This window comes from Schistocerca serialis, chromosome 1 (assembly GCF_023864345.2).
Source record: "Schistocerca serialis cubense isolate TAMUIC-IGC-003099 chromosome 1, iqSchSeri2.2, whole genome shotgun sequence".
Classification (NCBI taxonomy): domain Eukaryota; kingdom Metazoa; phylum Arthropoda; class Insecta; order Orthoptera; family Acrididae; genus Schistocerca; species Schistocerca serialis.
In genome coordinates, this window is record NC_064638.1 from 1,069,154,109 (window position 1) to 1,069,168,589 (window position 14,481).

The 14,481-nt window shown below is 34.1% G+C and overlaps 1 protein-coding gene across 1 annotated transcript in view; it reads left to right on the top strand.

The window, feature by feature from the left end:
- The window catches only part of LOC126415797 (headcase protein-like), a 744,911-nt gene extending 733,950 nt beyond the window's left edge, over positions 1-10,961 (top strand). The window contains exon 5 of the mRNA XM_050083457.1: positions 1,229-10,961. Coding sequence (XP_049939414.1) covers positions 1,229-1,396 — 168 coding nt within the window. The 3' untranslated portion in view covers positions 1,397-10,961. The remainder of the gene's footprint in view (positions 1-1,228) is intronic.
- The last annotated feature ends 3,520 nt before the right edge of the window (positions 10,962-14,481 follow it).

A 14,481-nucleotide genomic window follows, 5' to 3' on the forward strand; every position in this document is an offset into this window, starting at 1 on the left:
CGTCATTCACGGCTAAAATGTCTCGTGTATATGCCGTGTTACTGTATACAGCCTTCTTGAACCCATCTATGGAACATTCGGACATTGTAAACGTCCGAATGCAAACGCAAGACATGCCATTTGTCGCCGCTAAATTGCAAGGGTGTGTGCCCCTTGAATAGCTTTTTATGCAAAGAACCTTCAAGAAAAAAGTACATGCGTTTGTTAATAAACCATACATCTGAAGTCAGGAGAAATTACTGCTTCTTGTGAAGAAAAATAAAACTCAGTTTAGGTCATTTTCATGTTCGGTCACCTATAGCTTTACTGTGTTCGGGACTGAAGTGTGTGTACGACTGAGACATCATGAGCATAGTGCACTGTGTGCCATGTATATGAAAACTGTGCTTATTCGTTTACTGTGTACATTTATTCTTCATAGTTTCTTTGTTTCTAATCATGCTTAACTTTTAAATTCTGCCGAATATTGTTGAAAAATCCCTGTCTGCCATTGATGTTCGCTGTAAGAAATAGCAGCCCTCTAATAGCTTGTAAGATGAGTTCATTTTACTATTAATACTGCTTGTAATTTTTGGGGTTATCTTACCACAAAGCTGTTATGTGCTGAAGATGAACTTTGTTTTCACTGTGCTTTATGGTAAATGATGTGAATGTTTGGATAAATTGGTATAGCAAACAATCAAAAATTCCAAAGTTCTTGAAAGACATGCAAGTCAGGGGTTTGAACAGACCAGTCCAGTCAACCTCATTTTATTTGTATCATCATTAGTAGTTGTTGTTTTTGAATAGAAGCATTATCATGGAACATACCAATTTATAACATGTTAGTTCCGCACTGAATGGCGAAATTATTTTGTGATATACGACAAATGGCTCTAGGAGCACTTTCTACTTAGTCGGTGTCCATTATGCATTCTGGCTTTTTTTTGTAGTGGTGGCAGGGGGGTGGGGAGAGTAGCAACTGCTCTGGTATGCCCCCTCACTGGGTACTCCTTTGTTCTACAGTATTGCTTGTTATGATTACCATTCAATGTTTTGTTGCAGTAATTTCTCTGTAGTCTATAGAGCATGGTATACAAGAATGTAAGCCATTTCTCTGTTTTCAGGCTGTTGCTTTGTGTTCCCCAAAATGTTAGTGAATATTCTTATAATGTGGTAGAATTAGTTGCCTTTAATTATGGTTAATAAGATTAGTTTCATAACATTTCTTACTTACCTGTGTCAACAGTGCAACAACTGCCAGAAGCCAATGCTGCATCCCCACCAACGGCTCAACTTCTACTCTGACTACAGCCACTCCGTGCCATGCCCACATTGCAGGACAGTGGATGCACATTTTGTGAAGCCACTGGCCTACTGTTATGCCCGAAGCGTGCCACAGCAGCCATGGTCTTAACAGTGTCCGCAACATAGGAACTCACGATTACCGTCTGCCCTCCTGCCACAAGTGGGGCTGGGCTACTACTGGGGCTGTTATGCGACTTGGAAACTAATGATGTTGAAGAAAGAGAGAGCATTCTAATAGATGTTATTGAAGTGTAAAGGAGTCTATGTTTCATTTAATAGTGAGGAAAATTTTTTGATAATTGTATTCCAGAATTAGAGTTTTATGTGGATTTTTCTGTGGCAACATTGTGTAGAATACCAGTGCCAAGAGAAAGATTAAGTTTTGTGTTGCAGAAATATCAGTATCATTGTTCTTGTGCTCTCGAAATTGCCCCAGTAGAAGACTTTTGAAATTAATATTTTTTGGCAGTCCTCACTTCTTTTGTCATTTTGTGGCATGAATAACGCCTACAACATCTGTTTGTACTGAAGGTCAGTCTCTTATTATTTTCTGACATGTAGTGTTTGTGAGATGCTTCTCCTTGTTTGAAATTTTATGATAGGTAATAAATTTGGATACTACTGCCGTGTTGTGTAGTTTAGTGCCAGATGTTTGTCGTTTTCTCTATGTAACTGTATATTTATCTCATGGTAGATGTATATTTTAATGTCGAAAATGACGTGTCAAAGTGAGGTAACTTGCAAAACGTTCTTATTTTCAAAAGATCTTTATATATGAAAAAATTATGAACTGAAACACCTTGGTATGTTTGCAGTGTGTTGTAAAGTTACCGCTTTTGGAGAGGTATATGCTAAATGGTTTTTCCTCATAGTGATTTTTTTTATTGAAAGTGGGTTTGATTAACATTAAGTACAAATATTGGACTTTGGGATTTATTAGCAAATATTAGCATTGGTGGAGCAAAGCACAAATTTTAAATAATGTATTTCCTCTGACATATGCGTAAAATGTGGAAAATTTTCTGCTACTAATTTGTATGTATGCCTTGCTTATTTAATAATGACATTTTTTTGTTATTTCAGAGAAGTTGTTAAGTTGGTACTTGTAGAGTTACAATTGAAATAAAAGTAAATTAGTCTGTAATTGACCTGCCGTGTATTTGTCGACTGCTTTATTCTAGAACCAATGCTGGTATTATTTGTCCCACTGCTATAGTAAGTCTGGTAAACTGTAAGTTCATGTAGAGATAAGACTGCTTAATTTTATATGTTTTATATCAATGTTTCTGTTTTCTTGTAAATGAAAGAAATCATACACACTGGTATGAACGTCAGTTTTTATGTTGAAATTTAGCTCACATCCGCATTTGATGGAAGTGCTTTGAATGAAGAGAATGTTTTACTAACTACACAGATAAATTTTGTGACTATTGTTTATATTTCAATTGTAAATGTCAGCAGATGAAAGTTTATATGTCTGTATCTATGTATAAATAAACAAAATAAAGAGGAGAGTGTAAGACGTAGACTGTAATAAGTTTTCTATGTGGTAAGATTTCATCAGTTAGAACAACTTCCTAATTGTTAATTACTAATGCTAGGTTTAAGAGAATGTACCACTGAAATTTTCTGCTAAACAAGAAAACTTTGCTAACCAGTTTTCATCTTGCTCAGAAATCATGTAATCTACCAAAGCTGCCAGTGGACAGCAATTACAATTCTTAAGTGACTCCACTTTAGACTGTGTAAAATACACCGCCCCAAATTTGCTCATGTGGAGAATTCCATGAAACAGAATATTTTGGTCTTGCATTGACCTCATAAGATGCCCCTTTTGTGCCAAGCTGTGGCAGTTGTCTGGAAATTTGTGTACATTTTACAAACAATTAGGTACAAAAATAGACTATTTATTTCTTGTGCAATAGTTAGGTAAAGGTATGCTATCACATGCTTCATTATACAGTGACTATTCTGTATATGTAACAATCCTCACTCAAATACCCCATCACAATTTCAATTTGAATTTTTCTGTAGAATTGACTGTCTAAATTTTAAAACAGAGTTTGATTTTTGTTGCCCTGTCTGGGAACTGAATTAGCTGTGATATATTTGTATCTTATATTTACCAAAATATTTTGAATTCTTTCTTCTCAAATCAGATATATTATTGATAGTTTTTCCTTCTTGCAGGAAAAAGTTGTTTTAGTATTGTAAGTCCAGGTGTTGTACTCCCGGTAGAAAAAAACTGACAGTGGGGATTGTATGTGCTTATACAGAATTGGGAAGAACAAACACAAAATTAAAGATAATCTTGTTTAAGTCATACAGGCATGATTTGTTAAATAAGTCTTTGTGTTTTATGTGAAATCAGTTACATGGTTATAGTAGCGTCAGGACATATATTAGAGATATAAAAAAAATTGCTTGCTAGTTAACAAATCGACACGTTACACTTTTATTCTACAATGTTGCATAACTATATAGTGATACGAATTTGATGTTCTAAATGAGAACGAAGTTGCTTCTTCTAGCAAGTGTACATTGAACAGTTTTATATTAAATTAATATTCTGAAGTTTTGCTTTAGTGTGTGTGATGCTAGATATTCCCTATTTGACTGGTGGGTTGTACACAAAAACACAAATTCCCAGCTATAGTATGTAATTAGCCATTAGGATGCTGTTTTGGTACCTTAAAAAGTAGTTCACTACATCAAATAACCCCGAAAATATAGTATAAATATGAAACAGGTACAAAAAAATAAGAAGCCTTCAATTGAAAACATATGTACAAATACATTTCACCTCAAATTGGAGCGAGTGCAGAATGGAATGTGTGTTTTTTGTGTTGTCTCTAAGTATTCTTGTAAGTAGATTATACCATATATTTACTGTTTCCTCTCAAAACCATACACTTTCCACAGTTTGGACAAATCAATATTTTTGTCAGATATGGAAGTAACATGTTCACCTTTATCAATGATGGTAGAAAAAGAACTTTGTGCCAATAACAGATTTTTCTGCCATCAGGTTAGACAATTTCTTTCTTTGTTGGTTGGTGTGGTAGATTTCACTATATCTACAAAAGTATTGTGTTGTGTTTCTTTTCTGCTTGTATATGTTTCTCTAAATGCAGTGTGTATACAGTAAGCTGCCATACTTTCGTAAGCCATGAGTTGTTTTCTTTGGGTAATTAATGGATCATGTTCATAAACTAATTTATTTCATTCTGAAATCTAAATTGTCATTCTTTTTATGCGAATAATGTGATGTAATGTGAATGTGTGTATGAGTCACTTTATCATAAATTTTCCAAAACAAGGAATCAGCATTGTGAAGAGATTGATATTGATAGAAATATGAAGCTGTGGTAGCCCCAGTTTATTATATAACTAAATGAAATACCATAGGCAAGGCCTAATTTACTAGAAGGATTTATATCTGTAGAAATGGTGGTATACTTACTTTATTGGCTAAACTGCTTTTTAGAGACATAATATTCCTTATATAATGCTCTTTCCTCTATGTTGTTGATGGAGGCAATGTTGGGAGTTGTTATAGTCAAGCAAATTATATTATGTTGGTTGACAATTTACAGATATTGATGATAGGTTTGCTAAGTTTTCCCTTCATGCACTACCGTATTTCACTAGATGTAGGTTGAGTGTAAAGATGTGTAAAGATGTTTGCAATTTTGGCCATTTCGTGAAGCATCCAACTATGTTAGGAAGCTGGTGGAGTGGACCAATAAGCAGATTGAGAGGCTGTTAGGAGTGTGATGTGCTGGTTAAAATGTGGCTTGCCACTTATAAATAGTAGATTGGTAATAAACTAAGATGGAGCAATAGTAGAAAGTAATGTGTAACAATGGGAACTTTTTTTTACTCTTTGGTATTTCGCTTTTTAATATTTTTTACATTGGCATTGTACATGGGTCAGACACCCATCTCTTTAGATATTTGCATTTTGTAATGACAATAGCATCTATTGTACTGTACAGTAAATTAAGTGCAAAAACGACTTTTATGTGCTATCAAAACACAGTAAGTACCATAAATATACAACACATCGTTTGTGTGAAGAATATATGAGGGATACACATACTTCTCGTATGTTGATACTGGTTTTGGCAGCAGAAGGTTTTTTGGATGGAGAAATGAACAGTGTCTGATAGTCTGTATCCAACTAAAATTGTTCTTTTATCAGGGCTTTTCATGCGACTAATATTCAGTGATGCGGGGAAAATGGAAACCCTTGCTTACAAGGGAATGGGGCGACATAAATATGTGACTTTGTTTACTGAGTTAGTAAAATGTTGTTCACTGGACAGAATGTTTATGGTTTTCGAGTCTTACATGCACAAAATTTTGAGAGGAGCAAAGGAGTTTTCTGTACATACAGACTTCACAATGAAATACATTTTTTTACATCTTTTGCATTAGAGGCATTCTACAATTAGCTGTTGTACAAACTTTTGGAAATGCCATCTAATGGCAAAATATCTCTTTTGTAAAGCTGAGGTGTGTGTATATGAGCTTGAAAGATCTGTTACAGATATTTGCTGTTGAATATACCCATGTATCAGTAAGCGGGTTTTCTTTTTGCATTATTAGAAATTCAGACATCAAGATCATGTTTGATAATTTGTCTTCTTATGATAATTATTGGAGTACGTTGTGCAACAGTCTTTTTCTCAGGACTCAGTTTCTGTATTAGTGATAAGTTATATGTTGAGCTCATTTATAAACTGAATGTATTATGTACTTTATTTCCCTTCATTAATTTTTGTGTGAGTTAAGAATCTGCATTGGTAAGAGAATGATTCACAGTATATTTTCAATGATGGCTTCTGTGGCAGACACTGGGAAATGAAATTTTAAATAAATTAACTGTAAGATAATTGAATTTTGTGTTTACTGTGATAGATGTGTCAGGACTTGAAAATAAATGTAACATTAGGCTACTTGATGGTTTACATTAAAATTAAAATTTCATCTGTAAAATGCTTCCTGGTACTGACTTCAGACACTCTCCTTGTCTTCATTTTATTAAGACAACAAAATCTGAGATGCCATCTTTCTTCAACACAACTCAATAAGAAATGTCTGTGCTACATTTATTTTTTATTCTTGTATCTTTTTAGTAGATCGTACAATAAAAATGTGCTTTTTTGTAATTGTGAGTTTTAACATTTGTTATTGATATGACTGCAGAGCCAAAGAAAATTTTCTCTGAGAGTTCCAGTCACATGTAAAGTTAGTTCACAGATATTGGTAATGAAAAAGTAGTCTTACAACCCTGGCATTGCATCCATAAGTATATCTCTGCAGTAACATGAAGAATAAAGGCAGGAATGTTTCAGAAGCCTATTTTTAAAGTGCCTCTCAAGGGGCTTCACACACAACCTTTGAGGGCTTTCAGCATGTCGTATCATGTGTTGAGAATGTCATAATTTTTATTGTACTATGATAAGAGTACTAATATTACAAATAATATAAATATATATATATTATGCACCACATGTGTAATATGTTAATAATCTGTAGAATGTATAGTGGATTAATGCTGTAAGAAATAACATTGCATAAGACTATTGTGTGGTAATTACTCAAGTGCTTTATTATTATCTTTCTTATTATTACTGTTGTTATAATTTTTGATTGTATGGGAAGCTTGACAGAAGTGTTCGCAACTCGTGAGCCACACAGCAAAGAGAGAGACTGAATATTTAAATTGTGCTCATGTATATAAAGAGCTACCATGTTCGTTTTAAAATTTAACTACATTGCCTTCTCTGCTGATTCAGCTACATTTTTGTGAGATTAATGATACAGATATATTTTTGGATATTAAAATTTGAGGGTTGCACTGACAAGGTGTTTTGAATTTGCTCATGTTGTTATATAAATTTAGTACAGTTTTGTGCAAGTAATTTATTTCATATCCTTGACTGAAAACATTTAGTAAAATTCACTGCCAGATTCCATATTGAAATGACTGTTGAAACTACAGACCTGAAATTTGTCTGTTCAAGTCCCGGACAAACAGTTATTTGTTAAATTGTTTTATCACTATATCTTATGTCCATAAAAATTGCAAACATTTAAAGTGGGGTTGCACCGTTACCTGACAAAGTGAGAGAAATTTTATAGTGTACAAGCATTTATATGTGTTGATGTCAGCGTGTAAATAGTCTGCAAATTTACTGCGTGATTTGTATAGAAAACACGTGCTCTGTTCGAAATATGGATCAAGAATGGCTTGATAATTGTTTGACTTCATTGCTGTTTGCTATGTTAGAATACACTGACTACAGCAATATCTGAGAAGTATAATAGTTCAGGAATTTCAGTTATCCACTGACTGGTTGCTCTTTGCATTGGACTTTATCATTTGAAGGAAATAAATATATTTTGGTAGGTTACTTTCTCTGAATATACATTTTAATTCAATTAAACATGACCTTCATGGAATGGTGATATTATAATGTAGAATTTGACAGCTAGGGATTGCAGTTCAACCTATGTTAAAAACTTATATTCCGTAAGTCTTAAGTTGGAAGCAGTTCGATCCACATTCGGGTATCAGAAGCCAAGATACAGAGCATAATAATGATTGGGTAAGTGCCACATTTATACTGCAGTCCTTCTACAGCATTCTTGGCTAACATAAATGTTACCAGCTAGTTACTGTCTAATTTTTTCACGGTATTCCTCATTTTGCTTAGTTACTCATGTCTTATGAGAGTAATAAAGTCATTAGGAATATTGGCCACGCATATTTGGTTCTCACAGATAACAAGGAGAGAAGTACCTAATTAGACATCTGATATGTATGTGTGTCTCAGAGGATGCAGAAGCAGGTGACAGTGTTGGTGATGATGCAAGGGGAAGAGACATGAGCGCCTATGAATCTGCTGTGTGGCCTTAGGAGCAACAGAGCACTTTCCTTCTAGCCTTCCCCAGTTCTCGTGGGCAAAGGACACTGGCTCTCGAATTGTGTTCCTTTATCATTACAGTTGAGTGCTCAGCTTGATAATTGAAGAATGACTATCCCATTTTTGTTTCCAAAATAGGCAGAAATTTATTGGTCCTAAATTATTTTCAGATAACGTGAACCAGCACTGCAGAACTTACATCTAAATATTACTGCATAAGTGAGATACCTGTGTTAGCTTGTTCAGAATCTGAAACCAAAGTCATGACCCCTTAAACCAGTATCTAGAGTACTTGTAAGTGCATCATTTCCTCCAGAGATTGTTAAAATGTAGCAAGTGTACAAGATGAGGAAAGTTATACAACATAAAATATGATGAAATTACAGAAGCTCAGTTTCACCAATTACTGCTGTTTCTGTTTTGTTACTTCCACTGTTACTATCAGAATTGTTTACTACAAAATCACTTGTTCTGCATAACCTAAGGCCATCTCATATTTTATCCAAATGTTAAAAGAGAAGTGTAGCATGTCAGAAAGTTCTGTCGTGTTACAGGACTCGTGGATGGCTGCTAACTACAGTATCATTATTCCAAATATTTCTCTTGTTATAGTTAGACATAAACACGTGAACTAGTACCTCTATTTTTGCAGTGCTCGTTATTTCCGTGAGTTCCTGTCACATCTCTTGACTTTCTCTGCACCTTCAAATTTTTAAAATGAACATCCATTTTTTTTTGTAGTTTACATATGCAAAATGAGTAATTTATAAACCAGAGAATCAATGCCTTCTGCTGGATGTTACTTATTGCATTATAACTCTGATTAATAACTTATGTCTCCACAGAGTGATTAGAATTTTTATACAAAGTTTTTTGCTATTAGTTACAAATATAATAAGTGTGGCATATTCTGACTTTTTTGTATCATTGCTCATGAAAAATTTCTGTTACAATCTTCTTATCTCTTTATATTCTGTAGCTATATTGTGTAATATGTGATGCATCAATATTGATTCCGTTTTGCATTGCACATTTGTTTTTACAGCAGTTTCTTGTATTTTGTAACTACAGCATGGTTACTGTTACAGATTATTTCAGCTAACGTTTCCCTGAGTAACATATATTATGATCTGCAGTTTGAAATTTGTTAGAGTGGTTGATGAATGCTTCTTTCTGTCCTTGATGTCTTCATATAGTTTGCTGATACTACTTTTCACCTACAGAGTCTAGTCGAGCATTTGGAGCTCGAACTTGTGCTGTAGTGCATTGAAATATTTTTTGTTATCGCTCATGATATCATTAGTCAGTGGCCTTAACCATACTTACTTGCCAAAAAAGAAAATTCTGTGTGGCATTCTGAATGGTGGAATTTTTCTTTACATATAAGGAAATATTTCGTAAGAAATTGGGTTTGCAAATTCTGGTTTGTTGAAGGAAATAGGTTAATCATTTCTAGTTGTGCACTCACTGTGACCTGACTGCACAGAGCCATGTCCTGCCTGCATCCCTACCAGAGTACAAATATTTGTAATATGTGAAGTGAAACTCATGGTGTTGGCTTCATTAGTGATGTTAGCTTGTTGATTGTGCTTCTGTTTGTCATGCCTGTGTGTGAACTTTGGATGAATGTTGTTACAGTTAATGGAATCTACAAACATTGTGATCTCCATTTGTTTGAGAGGGGCACTTACTATCAGTGCCTGTATAAAAGGTCTTTTACTACACAAGCAGTCTCAGTGATATTCAGTATTATGGCAGCTGTACACTTCTTTAGGGTGCCTTCTTTTGAATTTGTGCTTAGTTTTCTTGGGAGGAAGAAGCAGTGATGATGCATGTGGAAAGAACTGATCCTTGAATGTGCTATTCCTAATGACTTATCCATTGAGCTGGAAGAACAGGCTAATTCAATTAGGCTGAATCCTTCAGTTCCATGTTGGTCATCAGTCAAACTCTTAACTGCAGTCTGCAGTGGTCTGTCTGAGTTTCGTTTTTGTCAGTTGTAACTACTTACACTTTTCCTCAGTGTGGTTTACTTTGAACTGAATACACTGAGTACAGTAGCTATAGTAATTGTCCGAAAAGTTATATGTGTCAAGAGTAGCTGCTTCTTTTTGGTACCATCAGATGACATGTGATTGTAGCTTTGGTGTATCATTCTGCAAAAATCTTAACTGTAAAATTGATCATTTGCAGTAAAAGCACTTCAGTGTATTTTAGAATAAATAAATGTTCCAACCGATGTCTCCTTTTAACAGCAGTTTTTGAGCAAGAAAGAAAATGTAACGATTTTCAAAGAAATGTAAGATGGTACTCAATCAGCCTTTTGCTGTTTTCTGTATAAATGAGATCTCTTCTTGTTGAGCCAGTGTGTGTGACATTTTTAAAATCTAATATTACATATAAACATTTTTATTATTGATGTATAAAAGTACAGATACCTTGTGATGTCAAGTTTTTATATGATGGTTTTTGGTGTCAATTGTAAAGAATTATTGCGTGTTTAATGTGAGAAAATGTATTGGAAACCTATCAGCAATGTACATGTATATGTATTTTTAAATTGTCTAGTGTGTTGCAACATTTGTAAATACAAATGTATAAAAGGAAATGTTTCTTTTCGGATGGAAGGTCTTTTATGATCACTCTTGAGGTCCTGTGTGTTGAGAAAGGAAACAAACTTTTGACAGCTTTTTGTATGTTACTTTAATGAGTAATAAATATCGATATAACTCAAAAAAATTTTAAATGTGAATCAAACCTATTCCACAACCATATAATATCATTACCAAAGAGTGTTTTGAAGATGAATTCAGCAAAGTAGCTGCTAATAATCTAATTTCGGGTAAGAGCTCTTGATTGTAGGTCATGCAAATGTTAGAACAGGTCTGATAATAGTTTTGTTCTATTTCATTTGAACCCCATTTCTGTTATTTCAATAATGTACTTCATTACCAAAATGTTTACTACTTTTATTTTTAACATTACCGTAAAAGTAGCAAATAGTGTGGAAAGGATCACAGTATGTCATCCAAAACCATTTGGAAATATTGCAGGTTATGACATTGTGCACTGGGGAGAACACGTGTGGATTATGGTTATGATCATGATGATATTGGTTTAAGCATGCTCAAAGTTATGGCTGCCAGCACACTTGCAGAACATGAGGACAAGATGCTTAGTGAAAATTACTCACAGTTGCCCTTAGACACACATTAGGGGCTTTATCTAGCAGTAGCAACAGAGACTGATGGATAATGAAATTAACACATGGGAGAGCGTATATCTACATTCCTCACCATTACATAGTGATGAGAGAAAGTACTAAATAACACGAGAATTAACAGCAGAAAGTGTTAAAAAAGCTATTCTATGGTGCATTTGATTGACTGACCACTGATAAACACATAGGGAGAGCAAGTCACTGTGAGAAGAAGTAGATGTTATTGAACAATTTTGTACATGGATGTTAAAACTGTTTAAAGCCTGAGATACCGGTACAGTCTAAAATATGTATTAAAAGAGAAATTGTTAAACAGTGATTCAGATTATCCTGACTGATTGGTCACTAAGGACAAAATTAGGAAACAAGCCTCTGCAATACATGTAAAGGGCTTGCAAACATTTATTAAGTTCAGCTAGAGACATGAGCAACCCATGTCACTAAGAGGAAAGTCATTAGGGTATTCAGACTCAACAGATGTATCAATCTACAAATAAAATTAATATCCTAATCTATAAAGGTAGTATTCTGTTTGTTTTCACGTATGTAATGGCCAGTTACTGAAACGAAATGTTATAAAGTAAGTATTTATACAACTGAGTGCCATGAAACTCTTTAAATGTCAAACAATGATTGGCAGTCACCTCATAGAAATGTTAAATATATTGTCTTTGCTTGTTCCTTATTTCAATGAACAAGAATGCATAAACAAGAAACTTAGTAAGTAATGAAGAGCTTGAAATGACAGCAAAGCTCTGCATGAAATTATCCTGTAGGTGCAAAATAAAAAAAAAGAGAAATTTGAAAAATTTGAAAACAACATTATTAAAATTATTAAAGCAGAGCTAATATGGGGAAAATTGTTACATGATGGATGGTTATATTTTAAAATTTGTGTTGGAAGTAGAAAGTTATACTAAAACTAAAAACCAAAGCAATGAAGTAATGGAATTTAGTTAATGCCACACATTTGGGTGTTAATCATATTTTAAAAGCTATTAATTATAATATAATAGCACTTCAGTCCAGTATTTGCAGTTATTTTATTAAGTACAGGTAATACATACACTATCTCCAGGAATGTAAGTAGCTTAAAATACAATTGTTTCACCAACCACGGCTAGCTAATTTCAGTTATCCATTACAAATCACAATTGTGAAGCAAATAATATTGTATCACTACAACTGCAATAACAAACCAGTGATATTCAAATTATGTTAATCAGATGTTACTGACCTTTTACTTGAATTTTAGTTATTGTTCCAAGGCTCCAAAATCAAAGTTCCTCAGACTGAATTACATTTAGTTTGTATGATTTCTGTGTGCACTGTGTCTTGTTGATGTCTGTATAACAAATGCGTCTAGTCTGCATATATATCTGTCTGTGCCTTGTACCAACCACAAGCCATGGGCCATGTTACTAAGATGTATGCCTACAGTAAGGTACCAGAAAGTGCCCACAGCTTCATTACCTAGTGACATGTCACCACTTGTGGTAGTATAACCTTCTGAAAAAAGATTTGTCCTCCTGTGTCTTGGGGTAGCTGCTCATGTCGTTAGGTCCATCATTCATTTAATTTGTTACAGTTTATGATTTTGGATATTTAATTTCACTTTTTTTCTTGATCTCACGCATTGCAGCTTTGTTAGTTGAAACCACAATCAGGTCCAAATCCACAGCCAGGGTCATTGATAAAGTGCAATACTTAGAACTGGAAGTATATTCACTACCGACACAAAAGTACAGCAGGTCAGAACTGTTCTCCTGGCAGGGCGTGCAGCCATTTACATTGGATGTTCCTGTATGCTACTATTTATACAACCATTGTATATTCCATATGTACAAATATTACAAACATGAGATATTTCAAGAAGCTTCCAGAAATGGTAAGTATGAGGTTACAAATAATTACAGGTAGTTGGGTTTGAACCAGCAACTCACAACATGTCACCAATAACACTAAGCACTACATCACATTGCATTTGCCACAAATTGTGGCAGTATTATAGATGTTTAAGAAAGGAAAGTAGTAATATGTATTGGAGTGTTAATTTACTTTTTGCTTGTCTTTTAGAAATTATATTCCAGGAGTCTTAACAGGAAATTATAAAGTATTATGGAGCTGAAAATTGTTAGAGTTAATATTTATTGTGTTTTAGGAAAGGTTTTTCCAAAGCTAGTGAAATATTTGTTTTGAATCTGGTATTTGAAGGCAACAGGAAGTTTTCCAGCAAATGAAATTAGCTTTTACAGATTTCTACAAATTGTTTGACATAGTTGTTAGAGAAAGGCTTCCTACTGAAACACATACATATCCCTTTCTCATTTTATCGCATGTTGAAACTATTTACGAAAATTCAATAATTGTTATTGATGTTGATTAAAAAATAAGTGCTCTGCTATCAGTAGATAAAGGAGTGAAACAACAAAGTAGTTTATTCATTACATTATTTAATATTCATATTGATGATGCTATTCGCAGATAAGCTTTTGTAATTAACAATAGGGTTAAGATAAATGACATTCGCCTCAGTATACTAATTTCCTCACCCTCAGTTTTATTGATGAGGATGACCTACAAACAGTAACACATGCAGGATATTTTGGTATAAGTCATAAAACTGAAACAATGGCATATTTACGCAAAAGGTCTGTCTGATGTAAAATAGTTAAAAAATATGAGTCATGTAAACCACTTTTACGGCGTGGTTAGTCACTTATTCATAATTACGGCAAGAACAACAACAAAAATAAAGTTAACGATTTTCGATATTTTGTCAGACTGGGGCTGCTACAGCGGGGCAGTGCGAGGCTTTCTTCCAACATACAAACCCGAATTGGACCATCTGGGCCTGGTACACTTTATACCCTCCGCCACTCACCGTACTCTGACTTTCAAAGTGTAGACATAGATTTACACTTGGTTTCTGTTTTTAAGATCTTCGTGTACTACGATAGGTGCCTCAGAATCCGATAACCCATCTATTTACTTCATTCACTTCCTCTAACAAGACGTCACACGATCTATTGCTATTCT